Consider the following 20,417-nt stretch of genomic DNA (forward strand, 5'->3'; position numbering starts at 1 on the left):
TAACCTTACCAAATTCTCTCCCCCAACCCACCCAATTTGCCAATTTGCTGCCATGGTTTGAGCTTCGTCGCTAGCCATTGACAAATCATCCGCTACAATTGGTTGGCGCTGGAAGTCAGTCACTCTTACAGGCATGATGACATATGCGAGGTTCTGCAGATATGTGATTCCATGCTTTAGATCTGCATCTCGATCCGCAATTATGCAGTCGAAAGAAGCTCAATGAAGAATCATGATGCCTATTGTTTGAACGAACAAGGCATTCGTACAATACGTCATTGTATGATCCGTCTCCTCCGCCCGACATTGACAGCGGAGAACTTCTGTTCATGCTGCAGCATGACGACTCGTCGACAACCTAGATCGATTGAATGTTGATGTGAAACCCTCGGTCATGTCGATATCCATCATCATCGGCATTTTCGGATATATACAAGTGTTGCAAGTTGCTTGAGCTGGATAGTGGAAAGGAATGTGGAGTACGGAGTACGGTACTTTGACGAAAAAAAGGCATACAAGACTCGCCTGCAATCCCTGCTCTCTTCGCCGAGGTGCTTTTCACCATCAAGCTTCAGCATCGTCGATCATGTTTCAATCTCACTGCGCATACCGATGCCGGTCGCTCAATACTAATTCGGACTCTGGATGTGTTGCTCCTCCGCCACGGTTCCCTCCGTCGGAACCACCTCCGCATTGTCCTTCCGCTCCGACGGATCTCGTTGAGCGGCACACATCCAAGATACAGTTACCCGCGCAAACACCTGGAGTGATGTTCCAAGTCTCGAGCAGCTTGTGCCCCGCATTATGCTACTGCGGGGAGTTTTTGTGTTTTGGACTTTTCGAGATCGAAATGATGTTAACCGAGGCGAATTGTGAGGCGGACGAAATATAAGAGAAAGATCTCCACGCCTCGGCGACTGTCCAGTCCCAGAACCATCACCCATCAATTCTATACCTACCATATTCAGGTCTCACAATGTCGAAGCAAGATCTGAACGGAGCTCCGCCGGTCGAGGGACTGAGCGACCGAACTCGCGCCAAATGGGCGGCCGCGTCAACGCCAGAGGAGATCGCGGCCAATCTCCCTCCAATGCTCGACCTGACAATAGAGAACATCACCGAGAATGTGATGAAGATCAATTCCATGTGCGACAACCCGCGACTCCGATACCTCATTCTAAGGTTGATTCAAGCGGCCCATGATTACGTACGAGACGTTGGGCTGCAATTTGATGAATGGGAACAAGCATGGCAGTTTTTGACCAAGGTGGGTGTCAGTCCTCTGCCGAGTCGGTTCATAGCCTAACAGCGCCTTCTGCAGGTCGGTCAAATTTCGACCGATGTCCGTCACGAGTTCGTGCTTCTGTCGGATATCTTGGGGATCTCCGCGCTAGTTGACGCCCTCTCCTATCCTGCTGTGCCCGGAGCTACCGAGTCTTCTGTGTTGGGTCCGTTCCATGACGAAGAAGCGCATTCATTCCAGTACGGAGAGTCGATCTTTACTGAGGGTACCCCCGGCGAGCCCACGATCGTACGCGGTTGGATCAAAGATACAGATGGCAATAATATACCAAAGGCATTGATCGACGTCTGGGAGACGGACGGCAACGGAGTGTACGACTTGGAATATGACGGAAACGCCGATCCCAATTGCCGAGGGAAAATCTTCTCAGACGAAAAGGGTCACTTCCTTTTTGTTTGCGTCAAGCCCGTGGCATATCCAATCTCCAACGACGGCCCCGTTGGCGAATTGTTGCGCAAGCTCAAGCGGCATTGGTTCCGCCCGGCTCATATGGTGAGGCGAGATATCCTCAGAGTCTGTGCATAAATGCTAACATCGAATAGCACTTCATGATCGAACACCCCGCATACACCAAGCTGATCACTGCCCTGTACTCGCGGGACAGCAACTTCGTGGAGAGTGACACTGTGTTCGGGGTGAAGAAAAGCTTGATTGTGGATTACAACTGGTGTGAGGACCTCGATTTGGCCAAGGAACACAATGTGACACCTATCACCAAGACAATTGACGGCAAGGAGTCAACAGGATTCTGGCTTCTGGAACAGGACTTTGTTCTGGTCAAGAAAAGCCCGCCCCCGCCTCGCAAGACGGAGGATTGAACTACGAGTTATTAGGTATGGACCACGCCCGGTTCATGTACAAATATATGGTGCAGCAGTGGCAGCGCAATGACACAAGACCATTCGATGTAATTCATCCATGAGCATACACGAAATTCGAGCATCAGAGTAGCTATGCCCCCAATGAACTGTAGATGGTGTGGTTGTCGCCAGGTGACCCTATGGGTTCTTTCTCGGTGTATGCAGCCCATTCTTCGCCAAGGCTGCCTTCACTTACAGAGATCCAATGCATTGCCAACAGAGCCATGCCATACACCTACAGTCCTCAGCTGTCATAGACATAAAAGCTGCAAGGGCCAGGCCAATCTTGTTTACTCGCATAACTATTACCTGTCGACTCCATGGAGATTGTCTGTTACGCAATTGCGGTAGTCATGTTTTTGCACCTTCTTACTCTCAGCCGCCGAACCACCGACTGCATCCTCTCCATCACTTTCAGGACTCATACTCAATAGACTGCAATCAATACCTTTGTACCTTCCGAATGAGCCGACGGAAAGATCTCTAACTCCTGCACTCCGATTGGCTTGACTACATATCATTTCCTCCGGATTCGTCTTCGTCCCACAGCTATCCAAAGTCCCTCCGCGGTACCCCGCTATGTCCGGAGAAGATTCCGAAGTCCCAATCCGATGGATAAGTCTGTCAAACACTCGACCGGACTGGCAATCAGATTCCGACGGATGAAGCATCCGAGACATGCATTTCAGGCACAAGACGGTTATACACGGCAATGTATGAGAGCATCGGGGCGATGGCTTGCAACAGTGCATGGTCGTGTGGATGAAGTATAGGTGATGGGCTTGGTCGGTCTGATTTGAGAGCCATGTTGAAGTTCACAAAGGAAGGGTATATTAAATGTGAGCTGCATGGTAAGTCGACTCGTCTACCTGGCAGCTTGCTCATCCTGACTTATCGTTTCTTATCTTATCTATCATAGTATAGAAGCTCGACCAACCAGCTCTCGCCTGTGTTTATCATTCATGTATCGACGACGATTATTTACTCGGCCTTTAACCCACTATCTACAGACCTCCTTTCCACTTACACCCCTGAGAATCAGCACAGGCCGACTCAACTCGACTATGGCAGCATCGACTCAAGAATGGAGCCAGGATTCCCTTCGGGCCAGCTTCTGCCACGCACTCTCTGAGATGTACAAAACTGAGGTTCCTCTCTACGGCGATCTAGTCGATCTCGTCCACCAAGCCGATACAGAAACTATCATTGCTCAGGCCAAGCGCTCAAGTAATGATCTTACCGACGCGGACGATATCCTCCCCGCCCGCCACCGTGTCGAACGCCACGGCGCCATTCGGCTGGGTACTGCTCAAGAGCTCACCACCATCCGCCGCCTGTTTGCCATCATGGGCATGCATCCAGTCGGCTACTACGACCTCACGCTCGCCGGCTTCCCCATGCACGCCACGGCGTTCCGCCCTACCAGCCCGGAAGCCCTATCCAGACATCCTTTCCGCGTCTTCACCACCGTCCTCCGCATGGATCTCCTCACCCCACGCACACGTCTCCTCGCCGAACGCGCCCTCTCCCAACGTTCCATCTTCACAGACCGGCTCCAGACCCTCATTGGGATAGCTGAGAGCCGACAACAGCAGAACCCATTCACCCCTGAAGCTGGTCAAGAGCTCATAACGGAAGCCCTCAAAACCTTCCGTTGGCACTCCCACGCCACCGTCACATTGGACGAGTACCAGACCCTCAAAGCCGAACATCCCCTCATTGCGGATATTGTCTCCTTTCCCAACTGCCACATCAACCACCTAACGCCGCGGACGCTCGATATTGATGCCGTGCAGTCCAGAATGTGGGAGGCAGGTATGCCGGCCAAGGAGCGCATCGAGGGGCCCCCGAGACGGAACTGTCCAATCCTGCTACGGCAGACGAGCTTTAAGGCCCGCGAGGAGACAGTCTTCTTCCGGACCGGACATGGGGAGTATGTGAAGGGCTCGCATACGGCGCGATTTGGGGAAGTCGAGCAGCGGGGGCTTGCGCTCACGCGCAAGGGGAGAAAGCTGTATGATGAGATCCTGGCGGCAGTAAATACTGAGGTTACGGAGAAAGGAATTGGAGCTGGGGATGCGCAATATGAATGCATTCTTGAAAGACATTTTCAAAGATTTCCGGACGAGTTGGGAGAATTGTGGGCGCAGGAGTTGGCGTTTTTCTACTATCATGTCACTCCGAAGGGGAGTAAGGGCTTGAACGGCTTGGGAAGCGCGAGTGTGTCCCAGCTTCTGCGAGAAGGAGTACTGGAGTACGAGCCCATCACGTATGAGGACTTCCTGCCGCTCTCTGCAGGGGGCATCTTCAACTCCAACCTGGGGAACACGACACAGTCGAAACGGTTGATCATGGAGGCCGAGCCGGACCTGGATGGGTTTCACCGGATGCTGGGAGTTCCAACGACGGATGAATTCAGCTTGTATGCGCGGATGCAAAGAGATAGCCTGGAGCAGTGTCGGGTGCAACTGGGACTGGAAGAGATTGCGGAGTGAGATGTGGTTCGTGGAGATACAGTACAGTAAAGTACAGTAGAGTAGAGTACATGTCGTGTTGATAGTCTAGCATTCATTTATACCTGTGTCATTAGCCAAGACGTATGGACCTTGCCTCTTTCCCTTTTGAGTAAACATGTCGTGTTACTGCACTCCCCCCCTCTTCTTGCCAACAAATCCTCTTCCACCGCTCCTGGCCGAGTGCTTCTTCTTCATACTCCCTCAAACGGCATATCATTCACTGATCGCATCGTTATCCGACATTCATCTCCTCGAATGCCCCCCCCCCAAAGCATCGTTATCACGAAGATCCTCTATCATTAGTCCTCTGAACAACTACTGCTAGGTCCGAGCAAGTCCTCCATGCATACCTCCTGGCTTCTACTCAGCCTCGCAGCTGCAGCTGCAGTCTTCGCCCAGGAAGAGCAAGACCTCAACCTTTTCCACTACGGGCGACGAGGTCCTCTCCTAGGAACCTCCTTCGGTACACCCGGTGTAAACGCAACCTTTGACTATATCGTCATTGGAGGTGGAACTGCTGGCTTGACGATCGCGAGTCGTCTCGCCCAGAGTGAACGCTTCAGCGTTGCGGTCGTCGAAGCGGGTGGATTCTCCGAGATCGACAATGGCAATTGGTCCGTCGTGCCTGCGTACGCCCGAGGGCTCTTTTGCGGGGACGCCCCCGAGGCGTATCATCCACTGAACGATTGGGGCTTCAAGACGCAGCCCCAGCAAGTCCTGGGTGGCCGTGTCTTCCACTGTGCGCACGGCAAGCTCCTAGGAGGCAGCTCCGCTCAGAATAGTATGAACTATAACCGCCCTACCAAGAACAGCATGCAAAAGTGGGCAGAGGAAGTGGGTGACGAGAGCTATACTTTCGAAAGCATGCTGCCGTGGTACAAGAAGTCTGTGCGCTTTACTCCGCCGGATCCGGCCATCTGGGGTGATTATGACATTCTGCATAACAGGGACGCCTTCGATGATGGTGGTCCTCTTGAAGTCTCGTCGGGGAATTGGATCGATCCGTTGGCGAATACTGTACGCAAAGTTCTGACTGATTCGCTTGGGTTTAATGAGACGGAATTCAACAGTGGCGGCCTGCTGGGCTCCGGGTTTATGAGCCGAACTATCAATCCGAAGAATGCCCATCGTTCCTCATCCGAGTCCAGCTTCTTGCAAGAGGCACTCGATAGTGGAAACAAACTGACAATTTACAAAAGCACGCTCGCCAAGAAGATATTGTTCGACGGCGGAGACAAAGCCGCTTCCGAGGTCCTCGTCTCAACAGCCGGCACGTTTGGTACCTCGAACCTCGATTTTTACCTCAGAGCTCGCGAAGAAATAATAGTTTCAGCTGGACCCATACAGTCTCCGCAACTGCTCATGGTCTCTGGCGTTGGGGAATGCGAACAAATTTCTAGATATGGTATTCCCTGTATCAGCCACCTCCCAGGCGTCGGTAAGAACATGCAAGATCATCCTGTCGTGATTACAACATGCCGTGTGAACGAGCACATGGTACCTTCGTTGGTGACTGACGAGGCATCAAACCAATTACATGTACGACAATTTCTTGAGAACGCCCGAGGGCCATTGACAATCATAGGGCCCGGGTACTTTGGCTTCGAAAAGCTGCCGCAGCAATACCGTTCCCAGCTATCTGAGGAGAATCTCATGGGACTTGCAGACTTTCCCGGGGACTGGCCCGAGATCGAATGGGCACTTAGTGGTGTGAGCCGAGCCACCGATGCTTCTGAGGGAAACTACACCATCGCCATGGGATCAATAGTTCAGGCTACGTTCTCTCGTGGGATGGTCTCGTTGGCCAGTCCAGACATGTCCACGCCGCCTATCATTGACCCACAGTGGCTTGCTGACCCAAGAGACATGGATACTTCAATTCAGGCGTTTAGGCGCAGTCGTGAGGTTTGGGCCCATCTTGCTGAGATTGGAGTTATTGATCTGGAATCGTGCGTGCCAGGGTCCGAAGTGGAGACGGATTATCAGGTGCGCGAGTTCCTTAGACAAGATGCGTCAGCGATCAACCATGCCTCATGCACGTGCAAGATGGGACAAAAGGGCGATGATATGGCAGTCATCGACAATGCTGCCCGAGTATTCGGGGTGCAACGTCTGCGGGTTGTGGATATCAGCAGTTTCCCCTTCCTGCCACCGGGTCATCCGCAGGCAACCATCTACGCCCTGGCTGAGAAGATTGCAGATGAGATACTGCAAGCAAACCCTTGATTAGGTGTGGTGTGGTGGCTTGTCCTCGTGTGCCGACTTTGGGCTTCGTATATAAACCATTCTTAAAGCAATCTTCCTGGACCAGTCCTAAGAACCAGTCTGTAAGCGTAGCCCATCTGTCGATCATGATGCGTGGGGTAGTCAATGCTGGGCTCACGGCTGATCACTTTGAGGAGACATCCATCCATAGCATTGTCATTGACTGGTTATTGTCGACACCAGAGACTATCCGCATTGCCTGCTGATTGAGTCTCAAATCCACTCCGTCAAGACATAAAGAAACAAAGCAAATTGAACATTCGAAAACCCAATTATGAGATACAATACAAGTGCACCACATGGTGCATGGAAACAGACACATCTTCTATCTGTACATGATTCCTTCGCAATTGCAGGTTCCAACCATCATAACCATCCGTCCTTACCCAGTCTTCACCTGTCTCTCTTCCTCTCTGTGCCCATCCAACAACTGCCCCTTGTGAACATTGTGTGAACATCCACCATCAACAAAAAAAAAAAAAGCCCCGAATCCACAAGTACCATTTTTCCAGCAGCACCCCCATCCAACGATCTCGAAAAGAGCAAAAAACCTCTTAAGCGACGACCGCCCCCTCCCGCAACAACTCCTCCGCCGTCTTGATCTTGACATCCATGACCCGCAGGAGGGTATACTTGTGCTTGCTCCGGATCATCTGGACGTGGCGGCGGCGGCGCTTCGTCTTCTCCTTGACGCGGAGGGGCTCGGAGTCGACGCCCACGACGCGCACGCGGCACTCGTACAGCCGCTCATCGACGTACGGGGCCCCTTTCAGCGAGAAATCCCGCGACCCCAGCACGGACGCCCGGTTGAACCGCAGGATGTCCCCCGGCTTCACCTTGGGCATCAGGAAGGGCAGGCGGATCGCGTCGCCCTGCGTCAGCAGGTAGGGCCGGTCGTGCAGGTGCGCGATGATGTAGTGCGGCTGCTGGGTGGTGAGTTGCGGGAGCTGGGCGAGCAGCGTCGGCGTGAGTTGCAGCGGTGCGGTGAAGGTCGGGGCCACGGGCTTTTTGAGGTCGATGGCCGAGGGAGTTGTTGAAGACAGGGGGGTTTCTTGCGGGGTGGGCGTGGAGGTTTGCGCTCGGGGGGTCGCGGCGAGTGGGGAGTCTGGGTGTGTTGTTGTTGTTGTTGAGGAGGAGGAGGAGGAGGAGGATGTTGTTGTCGTTGTCGCTGGGGCTGGGGCGGCGGCGCTGCTGTGAAGACAGGCCCGGGCGACGGGGAAGCGGCCGGCGATGGCGGCGGCGGCGCATGGCTGCTCCTTCATGGGTAGGGCGAAGACCCTGGCGAGGGCGGTGCGGGAGAACATTTTCGATGGCGGTGTCTTCTGAGGAGGTTCGATTGAAGTGAAGCAAATGTCCTTGCTTGGTCAATGGGGAGACACCGCAGCAAGACGAAAAGGTTCCGCGAAGGCCGCTTCAGTGCACAGGAGAGAGAAATTCCGGACGGGACGATAAAGTCGGGCCACGTGACTGATTATCGGTCGGCGCCCGCCAAGCCGTCTCCGAACTTTTTTGTATCAACCTTTTTGCTTGCTTGCTTGCTTGCTGGCTATCAGACCTCCCCTCCTCCCCACCCCCACTCTCTCTCACTCTCTTTTGTTGATTTTGTCGTTCGCTTTGACGCTTTTTCAACATGGTATGTTGCTGATTCGATACTGTCGTACTGAAGAATCCTCGCTAACGATTTATTCTTCCACAATGAACAGCCTCAGAACGAGTTCGTCGCACCCTTCCCGAGCCACCGGAAGAAAAAAAAAAATTGACCAGGATGAAATAGGTATATCGAACGCTGGACGAAACAGCACGGTAAGCGTCTCGATCACGATGAGCGCGCCCGCAAGAAGCAGGCCCGTGAGGTCCACCAGCAGTCCAAGGATGCCCAGAACCTGCGCGGTCTGAGGGCCAAGCTGTACCAGCAGCAGCGCCACAAGGAGAAGATCCAGATGCGGAAGCGCATCAAGGCCCAGGAGGAGAAGAACGTCAAGTCCTCCGCCCCCGAGGAGCCCTCCAAGACGCCCCTGCCCCAGTACCTGCTCGACCGCTCGCAGGCCACCAACGCCAAGGCCCTGTCCAGCGCCATCAAGGACAAGCGCAACGAGAAGGCCGCCAAGTTCGCCGTCCCCCTGCCCAAGGTCAAGGGTATCAGTGAGGAGGAGATGTTCAAGGTCGTCAACACCGGAAAGAAGACGCACAAGAAGTCCTGGAAGCGCATGATCACCAAGCCCACCTTCGTCGGCAACGACTTCACCCGTCGGCCCGTCAAGTACGAGCGCTTCATCCGCCCCATGGGTCTGCGGTACAAGAAGGCCAATGTTACGCAGTACGTTTGTCCCTTTCTATCGCTTGTGTGTCGGTTCGGTTGTCGAACGCCACTCAGCACGGACCTATCCTTTGGGTCCTTGACAAGCACACGTCCCGCTCAATACTAACGCTATTTGCCTCAATCCTCAGCCCCGAGCTCGGCGTCACCGTCCAACTCCCCATCCTGTCCGTCAAGAAGAACCCCCAGAACCCCCTCTACACCCAGCTGGGTGTTTTGACCAAGGGTACCGTGCTCGAAGTCAACGTCTCCGAGCTGGGACTCGTCACCACCTCCGGAAAGGCAAGCTACACCCTCCGTTCTGGGCATCCACGACCAATACTAACAGCGAACAGGTCGTTTGGGGTAAATATGCCCAGGTCACCAACAACCCCGATCTCGACGGTACCGTCAAGTAGGTTTCCAATCTTCTAAACCTCTCATCACCCTCACATACTAACCACCCCTCACAGCGCCGTCCTCCTCAACTAAATCAGTTCCATCCGTTTCTACCCTCCCATGTCAACGATCATGACACCAACGGCTCTTTAACCATCCTTCCCTTGTTTCCAATAACCTCCGTTGGTTTTGTGCGTTTTTTTTTCTTTTTTTCTCGTTATCCTCTCGTTGCGTGTTTGCTTCGAGAGAGTGGATTTTTATCATCGGGTGTGTGTGGCGTTAGTGGCGCGCAAAGTGTGCTTCGTTTCATTGTGATTGATCTTCCTGAAAAAGAGATTCCCGTTATTTGAATTGCACTTTAACATACAGAGTAGCTAGCTAGATATACAAAATCAACCCATTCTCGATTTGATGAATTGATACGCGATCAATCCTTTGGAAAGTCGTTCCGGAGACTCCGCTGCAGAAATGTGGTGTACAAGTAGTCCAGCACCTGGGTGACGGTTCGGTTTTGTGTTGTGTTGTGCCCCCTGGACCATGTTCATAGCAGCCTTTGAGTGACTGGATTAAGGAATACCCGATGAACTCATACAAGCTACCTACTAAGCCGCACACTCTCTCCTACCTAGGTACTAGTACCTTCCCGCATCGCCCAACGGAATCCAACAATGGCACAAACAATTCTCAGCGCGAATCTAGAACATACAATGCAATGCACTTATCAAAGACGCAGGTAAAAAAAAGTGTCTTGAGCTCGTAACAAATGAGCGGGAAACCATACTATTCCAGATTATTGAAGAACGGGCGGAAATCTTGTGGGAACCTAGTACAAAACTCCGGATGCACCATGCTCTCCTGCGGCTGGGAGCTTTCCAAGGCATACAAAAGCAACCCCGACCAAATATAATAAAAACAAACAGGGCTGAAGCGCGACGACACACACAATGATGAAATCACCCCGGAAACCGTCCCAGTACTTTGATGCTATCCAAAATAAGTGTGGGGATGGGTGAGAAGAAGAAATGTGGGGGGGGGGAAAGGATTGGTCCAAGAATAGGACAAGAAGAGAAGAAGAGAAGAGATAAGGGAGAAGAAAGAAGAAAGTCACAAGCCTCCTCCCAAGATGTGGGGGTGGTAGACTGCACAACGCCGGGATCAATCAGGATATCAAGATAATGGGTAATATACCAAACAAGGAGGGGGCTTTCAATCAGAGAACAAAGGGAATTATGTGAGAGGGTATGTATGCAGTCACAGAGTGTACGGGGTGGGTTTAGGGACCCTCTTCTAGGGCTGATTTGATCTTGGCAAAGAAACCGGCCGGCCAGGCGGCAAGCTCCTCGTCCTTCGGGATGCCGCGGACACGGCAGTGGTTGACCACATTGACCAGGATCCGGTTCAGCATATCTTGCGTGACGGGGACTGCGGCCTCGAGCTGCGCGTCGGGGTACAGGAAGGGGTCGCGCTGGCTGAGGAGCTCTTCGACGGTGGGCCGGAGGGTCTGGTCTCTTTGAAGGCATCGTTTCAAGGTACGAACCAACCCGGGCGGTACAGGGACGCCTCCGATAGCGAAGGCGGGGAAGTCGATCTTCACGTTGGGATTCGGGATGGCCAGGATACGTTCGTAGTATTTGGCGATCTTGGCGAACGGGGGCTGGCCGTAGACCATCTTGTACAGGATACATCCGAGACTCCAGACGTCGCTGGGTTTGCCCAGCTTCATCATCTTCCCCACGCTTGCCGGCAAGCCGAGGGAGGCGTTAGAGTCAATCAGAGCCTCGGGAGACATGTAGTTCGGCGTGCCTACTTGCTGCTCGCGGTGCACGTTGACGGTGTTGTCCTGGATAGCATTTGCAATACCAAAGTCGATGAGCTTTAGTCGGCCCTGAACAAGCAGGAAATTGGCGGGTTTCAGATCCGAGTGCACGACATTGTAGTCATGTACTGCTTGCACGCATTCGAGCATCTCCTTCCAGTAGTAACGAGTGAAATTGATATCGAATCGTGCATCTTCCGCGTTTAGTCGGTAGGTAAGTACTTTTTCAAGGTCGGATTCACCAATCTCCATCAGTACACTTAAAGTGTGCTTATCCTGATTCAACTCCCAGTCAAAGAGACGCACGACGCGGTCCAGGTTCTCAAGCTTCTTGAGCAGATCGATCTCGCCTTTGTAACCGGCCAATGTCACAGGGTCAACGTCCTCAAGGTTGACTCGCTTCAGGGCAAAGATCTTGTAATTCTCGGCCATCACACGATAAACACGAGAGCTTCCTCCACGGCCAACGCAATCAAGGCGTGTGAAAGGCTTGTGATTAACTGAAACCTGATTGCGCTTCTTGCGAGACTGAGATGCTGTAGCTGCTCCACCAGTAGCTGTGGCAGTTTCCAGAACAGACATTTTGGGGGGAGGCGGAGCGGGTCGATGAGGGGTATTGTTGCTTCGTGTGGCTAGGATTTTCCGGTCTGCGGGCGTCTCCTTCTCTTTCTCCTTCTTTTCTTCTTCGTAGACCACAGGTTTGTCAAGCAGGTTGAAACCTTGCGGTTTGACCCGCTTGAAGGTCGGTGGTGGCTCATTCTCCTGGTCACGATTTGAAGGTAACGTTGGCGGGGGAGGTACTTTGAATACCGGCTGGTCCTTGGCGCTCGACGGTTTCGATGACATTCCCGACGAAGAGCCAGGGGTGGACTTGGAGTGTGAGCCATAGGACTTCGGAGAAGACGATCTGGAGAATAAGCCGTCGCCAATGGCATCCCGGTCTCGGTTTCGATCACGGCGTTCCTCGCTTCTCGTGGGTGGGCTCGGGTCGGCCCACGAGACTTTGGGCGAGGAGGATTTCGCTGTATTCTTGTAGTGGTAGTGGTCGTTATCGTTATTGTCATCATAATCGGTCTCCCGAATCTCGTTTTCTTCACTCTGCCGTCGTAATACACCTCTCCGCGCTGGCCCATTGAGGAAAGTACCGGTCAACCGGCCGACCCGTTTGACGCGCAAGGAGCTGTGCATCCCCATATCTTCGATGTTTCGCGTGCGGAGCACGGATGCGGTACCCAGCCGCGGAGCATACTCATCGTCGTAGATTTTCTCCCCCGAGCGTGTCGCGCTCCCATGCTCCTGGTCGTCGATGTAGCTCCTCTCGGCCGATCGCCTCTGGGACGGCGACAGGGACGCAGGCGATCGGGTGTTGCTGCGCGATGCATTGATACGGACACTCCGTGTGCGTGGTGCGGGCGTAATGAAATCATTTTGCACGGCGTTTCGTTCGCCATGTTCGGCGGTTTCGGTCTTGGTTAACGGCGAGCTTTCTCTCCGGCTGCTGAGCGAGGGAGCGATCCGAACCACCCGGGGCGCGGGGCTTCCATTCGACTGATCGAGGGGCGAGGTGGTGCGCGAGCGCCTCTCTTGGCTTGAACCGGCCGAGCCCAGGTTTTTGTTGCGTAACCGCGGCGACAGGTCGAGTCCGTCCTCGTCGAGTAGGGCCTTGACGGACGCGCTGAACTTGGGCTCGGGCACCTCCTCATCTGAGCTGTCGCCGGCGGCATACTGCCCAGCGGATACACTGTGGCGATAGGCGAGTGAGTTGCGCACCTCTGGTGAGGTCCGTCTGGATCCTGAGCGAGACGCGGCGCGGGACATTGAGCGGGAGGAAGGTTGGCGCTGCAGCCGGGTGTTGTAGGCTGCGGCTGCGGCTGCTGCTGTTGAGGAGGAATGAGGAGAGGCCATTATGACAATTGGGGACAAAGTCGCATAGACATGTCCACCAGCAAGTGTCCAGGCCTAGACTCCTCCCAGAAGCACGATTCGAGTACCTGCTGTGAGGGGTTAGTATGTCGAGGTCGGAGGTCGGGGTAGTTTGGTGTTTGTGGTCGTTTTCGGCATGGAAACATTGGAAACATGGAACTTGCGCTGTAATGCGCGAGGCTGGGAGCACCCAAGTCACGTGATGCTGACCCGTTGCCCCGGGCAATCCCTTCCCCCCAAATAACAATCGGCAGTCTGCATCCTGCACAGTATGTACACACTACAATACACTGCATCAATTACACAATTTCAATGCAATTTGGTGGCAATGTCAACACAGCCCGGGTCTTATGTACAGTAAATTGCATCGTATCTACTCCTTATCCTGTGGCAATGGAAATGTGGTCGGAGGCGCGAAGTACGTACTGTACTCTTAATTGCATATATAAACATCCCGGGTAATTACATGTTGAATGCCCGCAAATCAGCATCACCGGCCATGCACTGGCCCTGCTGCACAACTCATCGGCGACGATCTGAGCATTGAGTCATATACTTTGGACCAATGGCTATCTTGGTTCAATTTCCTTATATGCTTGTTCTATCATATCTGCATACCTAAAATATTTGCTCATGTAGTACTTGAACGTGCGTGTGTTTGAAAGATGACACTCCTGCAAACAATATATAGTTGCAGAAAACTTCAAAGTCTGCACGGTCCGAACTATGAGCATCCCCACATGTGTGCAATCTCAAGTAAAGATAATTAACTGCTAACTAGGCTCTTTGGTCATGGAGTTGATCTCTCGGAGTCAGGATACAAATGAAAACAAATTAGTATATGTATACTGCGGCATCTACCTCAAACAAATGATTACTGCAACCCCGGACTAGTCTTCCACAATCATTACACACGGGATTCGAAATCTATGTGCGAGTCTGATTTTGAGGATAGCTGCTCTCGCTCCCAAATCTCAGAGCTGATGTATTGGGCAGCGTCACGGTGACTACTGAAAGTTGCAAGCGAGCTATGGTACACCGGCCATGGTCAGTATCCATCTCCTCATCAGTCTCTGGCTGTGAACTCATTCAGATCACATGTCGTGTTCCATCAATCTACAAAGGTTGGCGGTCAAGGGTGCCATGGAGAGACAACAGGAGACAGACGCCGAGAAGATAGATACCTTGTCGAGGTTGCAAACAGGTCAGACGCTGCTTCAGCATATCTGGATATCTAGGTTTCCCCCTTCGCTGAATGCGAAGCTGTCCGTCCTCCTTCTCCTTGTTTTACCTGTCAGAAGAGGCTTCCAAGAACAGTTGACTAGCCAAGTTGTCAACGTCAGCCCGACGCGTTTCAGCACGGCCGCCGCGCAAATCTTCTTCCGTGATATATTTAGCAGAGGTAGGACCAAGTGACCTGCCAGATAGTGTCGTTCTGAGGCACGACATCCTGATCGTCACTGCAAAATCGAATGGTCATAGCTTCTTGTCCGGAGAACAAGCCGCCAATTCTCCTGCACCTAGCCACATCTGGCACACCTGCAAGTATCTAGCATAGGGATGTGACGTGTGGCCTACCAACCTTCCGCCTGAGAGCAGACGACGCAGTCCCGTCTCGGATTGCTGAAGTGGATAGGATATCCACCGATGCACACATGCCCTATCTCTTGTTTTGCGATTCCGATCCGGTCGACATTCGGAAGGGAGACCCACACACTGCTGATCTGCTGAAGCAAGACCCAGGCTGCGAGAACGTCCTTTAGTATACTGTCAATGTCCGGTATCAGCATGGGATGTAGCTTAATGGACATTCATCTTCGCGAGCTACCGCAGCAGCAACGATTCTGTCCTGCTCGGACTAATAGACCCTATTTGGACAACAGTATTCCGTAGGAAGCCGCCACGACAGTCTCGTGGCTTTTGACATAGGCTTCACTTTAGAGTTTGGGACTGCCAGGGCAAATAGTCTTAGATCGGTTGTTTGAGAACGATCGATGAACCGTGGAGTCAAGAACGCAAGGCTAAGAATAACAGGCAAGAGTCAGTGACTCAGTGGAAGACTGGTAGTACGAGGAGACTAGTCGCAGCTTGAAACATGGCGACGTGAAGGTGGCTCTCTCCGAACAGGAGAAAAGGTAAAAATCAAGAGCGTACCGAGAGAAGCAAGAAGGCAAGCAGGCAAATCACCTGATATCCCTCCTTCTCTGTCGGAATCTCTCCGTTCTCACGGACCACAACAACCAAATCCAAATCCTATAGTCTCGTCCAAAGTGCTCCGACTACCTAACTTACCTACCTAGATTGACTATTAGCAACAGCGTACCATCGCGCCTTCAGCTTCTGGTCGCCTATTCCATTTTGGATTGGCTCAATTTTCAGTTGCAGGTTGGTTCTCCAGGGGTAACCCGGTCGGATCTGGTCTGGTCAGTCAATAATGATTCAAATCAGGCAAACCTCCGAGGTTCGCTCAAAACCGGGTCAAGTCAAAGTCTTAAACCTACACTTCCACAAACACATGACTCTTGCTGCTCCGATTAAAGTTCCTATAGTCCAGCACCGCACCACACATCCTGGCGAACTATTCTGTTCCAGAGCTTGCACAATGGCTGTTAAGATTTGAGATACGCCTTGACCTTTTGGCTATGATGGTCACAGGTCCCAGGGGGGAAAGAAAGGTGGGGAGCAAGAGGGGAGAGGGGCATCCACTGCAGTCTGCAATCCTCTCCGGACTTGTGCTTCAACTAGGGATCGGGTAAAGCGGGCAGCCGGCAGCTCAGGCCATTGGGGCCATTGGGGGGAAAGAAGTCGGTGTGGGGACTGGAGCCCTCGAAAAGAACGAGTAACCAAGGGTATAAGCACTTTGGGTCAGGAACGCCTGTTCGGGCAAAGATTACCCCCCTGCTTCCTGGCTAGCATCGACAACACACCCATCTTGATCATCGAAAATCTAGCCCGCAGTGTTCTACGGTTCAGGTCTCACGCAGATGCATGGCTTCCCAATGGATGGAATTGTTTGATTGTATTTCAGCTCTTGTGCTGCACCCAAGCTTGTGTTTGTTCGTGCACGCTAACGACGGCCCTAGTTTGACTATGCATCCTCAGCTTTCTGTCCCTGACTAGGAACCCGACGCTAAAGCACCGACTAACACGCTAATGCTGCACCTTCCAATGCCTCCACAATTGGTTCCTCCATACCAATGACAACACTCTGGTTGACTATGCACATTACATTACAGAGGCGTCATGATTTTGTTGGAGTACTCGTACCTTTTCGTTCTGCTATGGGGCAGTTCGTACTCCATACACATGTACTAAATTGCTACGAACGCCTCCTCCTTGCCAGGAGGTGATTGCCTGGCTTTCCTCCACGTTACTCAGTCAGAAGCCACAGCCATGGCTTGTTTGAACCTCTGTAGTGGTAACGGTAGTCCTTCCGCCAACCTGAGGGAAATTGAGGTACTATATTTGGGGCGTCCAGAGGAAGACCCTTATTGACACCGACCACATACTGAGCCGCCAAGTCGGCTCATCCAAATTGAGCTCTGAGCTGAGTATTTGGAGCATGAAGTAGTCCGTACAGTGCGCACAGTAAATAGAGATAAGATCTATGCTTGTGTTTGTTTGGAACGAGTGGTCCCATTTGCCACCCAACGGAAGCCTGTGTATTGCTATGTAGAGTAGATGTATGTTTGCTTGATATTCAATCTGAATTTTCTTTCTCACTTACTGCTACTCATTTCCGTTTCTAGTTTTCTTTTGCTTTTTATGTTTATTTTTTCTCCGTTGGAAGTGAAATTCTGCAACTCTCCGGAGAGAAAGTCTGACCAGTCAACTTGCATCTGTCACAAAATCGTGTTGATGGGGCGAGTGAAGGCTTGCTTATTCATCTCCCCTCCTCCGACCCCTCCCATTTTTTTGAGGCAGTAAAATTTCTTGACTCCTGCGCCTCTTTTCTTATGTCCGAACTCTTGACTTTCAACTTTCAGAAAAGAGGAGCTGGCCTTGATGGGGAAGTTTCATGTTTTGCCCTTTTCCCGTGGAAACTTAACCTGCCCCCGAACTAAAACTCTCAGGGACAAGACTCGCAAAACACCGGTTGAGATGATCGTCCATGGGTCGTCCATGGTCGCCTTCCATTCAAGCCTGTCTGGTTCCGCTTCTCCCACCCACGATTTGCTAGGCTGCTAGTCTATTATGGTAGACTATCCTACTACGGTCGATGCTTGTCGCCTTGTCGTCATTGCCCATCGTAAAGCATGCTACTGCATGGCTTGTGATGATCCAACACCATCCAGAGTTCCAGACTCTCAATACTGCATCCCGTGTGGGTTGGCTGTCGGTCGCTCATTTCCCCACAAATCTGTGCCGATGATGATTTCTCGAGCCGACGACGCTGATGTCTGCGAGACTAAGTAGTCGATCGGTGACGCTGACAACACGGATCAATGCTGATGGTCTCCCTCCTCTCAGTCAGTTCCGTTAAGTCCACGAGCTGCTGGATTCCAAATTGCTCACCGTTTTTGCTCGGTGCCCTATCTTCAGACATTAGCGTCTTTCAGGAGGGGCTTTTGCCCTGACAACGGTGCCTCCTCCAACTCTCCGTTGTCCGCCCACCCTCCGAGATGGTGGCTGGCTTGGGGTGCTGTGGCTTACTGGCCTACTGGCCTAATGGCCTAGCCTTCTTCTCCCCCTGCTTACGGCGTCCACTGCGTGTGCTAGAGAAAAAATAATACGGACGGGAAGGGCCATCTGCGACCCGCACCAAGTCGGAACTAAGGCTTTCCTAGTTAGCAATCCCCCGTTGCCTGAAATAGTATTTTCTTTTTGTTTAGTCTGTTTCGGATGAGCCCACATTCAACGGTAGTCGGGTCTGGTTCGCTTCTCTAGTCTTCCACTGGCACCCGGCTGCTCCACTTGGCTAACCTGGTCTCGAAGATCCGGGTCCCTCGATCACAGATGGTCCAACATGCTCTAGCAAGCTGTACTGCTCCATTCGTTGGTTCCAGACTGGGGGTTTGTGCAGGTTTCCATCGGCCCCCGGCCCAGCAGGCACGGGAAAGTGTCCCCCGTCCCCAGGGGTATATATACCTCGATGATGATCACCTCGTTTGAACGGACATCAAGCCCTTTGTCAGTCACTTCCTTTCGCTTGTCGTTTGGGGTTCTGTCTTTCATTTTGTTTTTTTATTACCTGTCTATCATTTACACCTGTCTGTCATTAACCTAACCAGGCTGCCCTAGTGCCGGCCATACTCAGTTCTTTCTTTCTTTCTTATTGTTTTATATCGTTCCATCCCGATTGACTCGTGATCGACTTTCGCTATTACCTTATCGACCTTTTCCTGATACCCTTTCGCTTCGTTGGCATCATGCGTTCCAGCAAGCTTCTTCTCCTCGCCGGTCTGGCGAACTATGTTCTCGCTCTCCCCACCAAGGACACCAAGGATCTAGACCCCCGCACTCTTGGTCTCGCCGTCGAGATCCTGTCCGAATTCGGCAAGGACCTGACGACCATCGTTGAAGATATCCTCGGCGGTGGAAAAAGCTCAACATCCGTCCTTGCTGGTATCAGTGCCCGCGCCGCTGCCGCCCTCAACGGAGGTGCCTTGGGTTGCAAGGCCGGTGCGATTGATGCCGACATCCGTGCCGAACTGGCCGCCTGGATCCGCGCTCATGCCGGATTCGAGGCTTCTCTGAAGACCGAGCTCCTCGCCTGGTGTGAGGGTGAGGCTTCAGCAACTCTCTCGACCGAAGTGTGCGCCGGACTGTCCCTGTTCGTTCCTACTTGCGCTAAGACGGCTGCCGCGGGTGACCTTTACGTGACCATTGACGGTATCTTTGATGTCACCACTCTTGAGGCCGGCGTGGTTCTCAGCTCTTCCTTCCAGTCTTCGCTGTCCGCATTCATCTCCGGCTCCGTCGGTCTCGAGCTGGATGCCAACCTCCGCGCTGGTCTCTCTCTTTGCGCTGGTGGTGGTGTTCATGCTGATCTCCACGCCGATCTTGCCGCCGCCTTGAAGGTCTGGCTCAATGGCTCGTCCTGCTCCCTGAGCGCCGAGCTCAAGGTTGCCATCTTGGCCTGGTTGGAGGGCAAGATTGAGACTGGTGTCGTTGCCATCGGTTCCATTCCCACTGGCGGTGTTACTGCCGTCTCCGTTGGCGCCGCCATCAGCGCCTGGATTGAAGGCGAGGGTGCTCTTACTGCGACTGCCCAAGCTTACATCTCTGCCTTCCTTGAGTCCAGTGTCTCTGCTGACATTGAGGCTGATGTTCAGGTCGTCCTCGAGGCCTGTATTGCCGGCAAGCTCGCCACCTCCGTTTCCGCCGATGCCCGTGCGGCCTTGGCCGTCTGGTTGTCCGGTTCCAGCTGCAGCCTGGGAGCCGAACTCAAGGCCGCTCTCTACCTCTGGCTCTCCTTCTCTGTCACTGAAGTCAGCATTGACATCTCCACCAGCCTCATCACTGAGCTCGAGGCCTTCCTTACCGGCACTATCGAGGCATCCCTCGGATCCAGCCTTCGTGGTACCCTCTGGCTCCTCCTTTCCGGCGAGAGCATCGTCTATCTTTCCGTCGAGGCCCGTGCCGAGTTGGCCGCCGTCCTCGGTGGTGCTGTTGACATCGAGATCAGCAGCAGCTTCAACCTCCTCATTATCGAATGGCTCACCGGCTGCAGCATTCCGGGTGCCCCCACTATCACTCCTGGCTCCGGTTCGACCACGAAGCTCATTTCCAGCCCATCCACTGCCCCCATCGCCGCCTCCACCGCTCCCGCCACCCCCACTGGCGCTTCTCCTGTCGGTGGCTCTGGCTCTCCTTCTCCTTCTGGCACCGGCCCTAGCGGTGTCAGCCCTACCGATGTCACCGGTGGTCACGGCTCCGGCTCCGGCACCGTTGGCGGCTCTGGCTCTGCTTCTGCCTCTGGCTCTGTCTCTGGCCACGGCTCAGGCTCCGGTTCCATCGGTGGTTCCGGCTCTGGCACTGTTGGCGGCTCCGGCTCTGCTTCTGCCTCTGGCTCCGTCTCTGGTCACGGCTCCGGCTC

The 20,417-nt window shown here is 53.2% G+C and overlaps 7 protein-coding genes across 7 annotated transcripts in view; 5 read left to right on the plus strand and 2 right to left on the minus strand.

Annotated features, from left to right (window-relative positions):
* Nucleotides 1–976: 976 nt before the first annotated feature.
* Nucleotides 977–2,121, plus strand: BO86DRAFT_397717 (aromatic compound dioxygenase; the record flags this gene model as incomplete). The annotated part of the gene is made up of 3 exons (XM_025673509.1): nucleotides 977–1,267; nucleotides 1,322–1,795; nucleotides 1,846–2,121. The coding sequence occupies 3 exons, from the start codon at nucleotides 977–979 to the stop codon at nucleotides 2,119–2,121; spliced, it is 1,041 nt and encodes a 346-aa protein (XP_025529611.1).
* An 847-nt stretch (nucleotides 2,122–2,968) lies between these two features.
* BO86DRAFT_454821 (VOC family protein) lies at nucleotides 2,969–4,658 on the plus strand (the record flags this gene model as incomplete). The annotated part of the gene is made up of 2 exons (XM_025677077.1): nucleotides 2,969–3,014; nucleotides 3,235–4,658. The coding sequence occupies 2 exons, from the start codon at nucleotides 2,969–2,971 to the stop codon at nucleotides 4,656–4,658; spliced, it is 1,470 nt and encodes a 489-aa protein (XP_025529612.1).
* Nucleotides 4,659–4,960: 302 nt separating this feature from the next.
* On the plus strand, nucleotides 4,961–6,987 carry BO86DRAFT_32333 (GMC family oxidoreductase). The gene has a single exon (XM_025668422.1). It carries the CDS (start codon nucleotides 5,022–5,024, stop codon nucleotides 6,903–6,905), a length of 1,884 nt encoding a protein of 627 aa, XP_025529613.1. The 5' UTR covers nucleotides 4,961–5,021; the 3' UTR covers nucleotides 6,906–6,987.
* A 120-nt stretch (nucleotides 6,988–7,107) lies between these two features.
* Nucleotides 7,108–8,367, minus strand: BO86DRAFT_387548 (mitochondrial 54S ribosomal protein bL21m). Its single transcript, XM_025671624.1, has one exon. It carries the CDS (start codon nucleotides 8,246–8,248, stop codon nucleotides 7,499–7,501), a length of 750 nt encoding a protein of 249 aa, XP_025529614.1. The 5' UTR covers nucleotides 8,249–8,367; the 3' UTR covers nucleotides 7,108–7,498.
* Nucleotides 8,368–8,492: 125 nt separating this feature from the next.
* BO86DRAFT_387550 (rRNA-processing protein NSA2) lies at nucleotides 8,493–10,059 on the plus strand. Its single transcript, XM_025671625.1, has 6 exons — nucleotides 8,493–8,577; nucleotides 8,648–8,658; nucleotides 8,719–9,261; nucleotides 9,393–9,543; nucleotides 9,597–9,655; nucleotides 9,714–10,059. Exons 1-6 carry the CDS (start codon nucleotides 8,575–8,577, stop codon nucleotides 9,730–9,732), a joined length of 786 nt encoding a protein of 261 aa, XP_025529615.1. The 5' UTR covers nucleotides 8,493–8,574; the 3' UTR covers nucleotides 9,733–10,059.
* Nucleotides 10,060–10,912: 853 nt separating this feature from the next.
* Nucleotides 10,913–13,273, minus strand: BO86DRAFT_308477 (serine/threonine/tyrosine protein kinase MPS1; the record flags this gene model as incomplete). The annotated part of the gene is made up of 1 exon (XM_025667778.1): nucleotides 10,913–13,273. One exon carries the CDS (start codon nucleotides 13,271–13,273, stop codon nucleotides 10,913–10,915), a length of 2,361 nt encoding a protein of 786 aa, XP_025529616.1.
* Nucleotides 13,274–18,425: 5,152 nt separating this feature from the next.
* BO86DRAFT_32651 (putative cell wall protein) overlaps nucleotides 18,426–20,417 on the plus strand; it is a 2,658-nt gene continuing 666 nt past the window's right edge. The window contains exons 1-2 of the mRNA XM_025668572.1: nucleotides 18,426–18,508; nucleotides 18,610–20,394. Of these exons, the coding sequence (XP_025529617.1) occupies nucleotides 18,748–20,394 (1,647 nt within the window). The 5' untranslated portion in view covers nucleotides 18,426–18,508; nucleotides 18,610–18,747. The remainder of the gene's footprint in view (nucleotides 18,509–18,609; nucleotides 20,395–20,417) is intronic.

This window comes from Aspergillus japonicus, assembly GCF_003184785.1.
Source record: "Aspergillus japonicus CBS 114.51 unplaced genomic scaffold BO86scaffold_12, whole genome shotgun sequence".
Lineage (NCBI taxonomy): Eukaryota > Fungi > Ascomycota > Eurotiomycetes > Eurotiales > Aspergillaceae > Aspergillus > Aspergillus japonicus.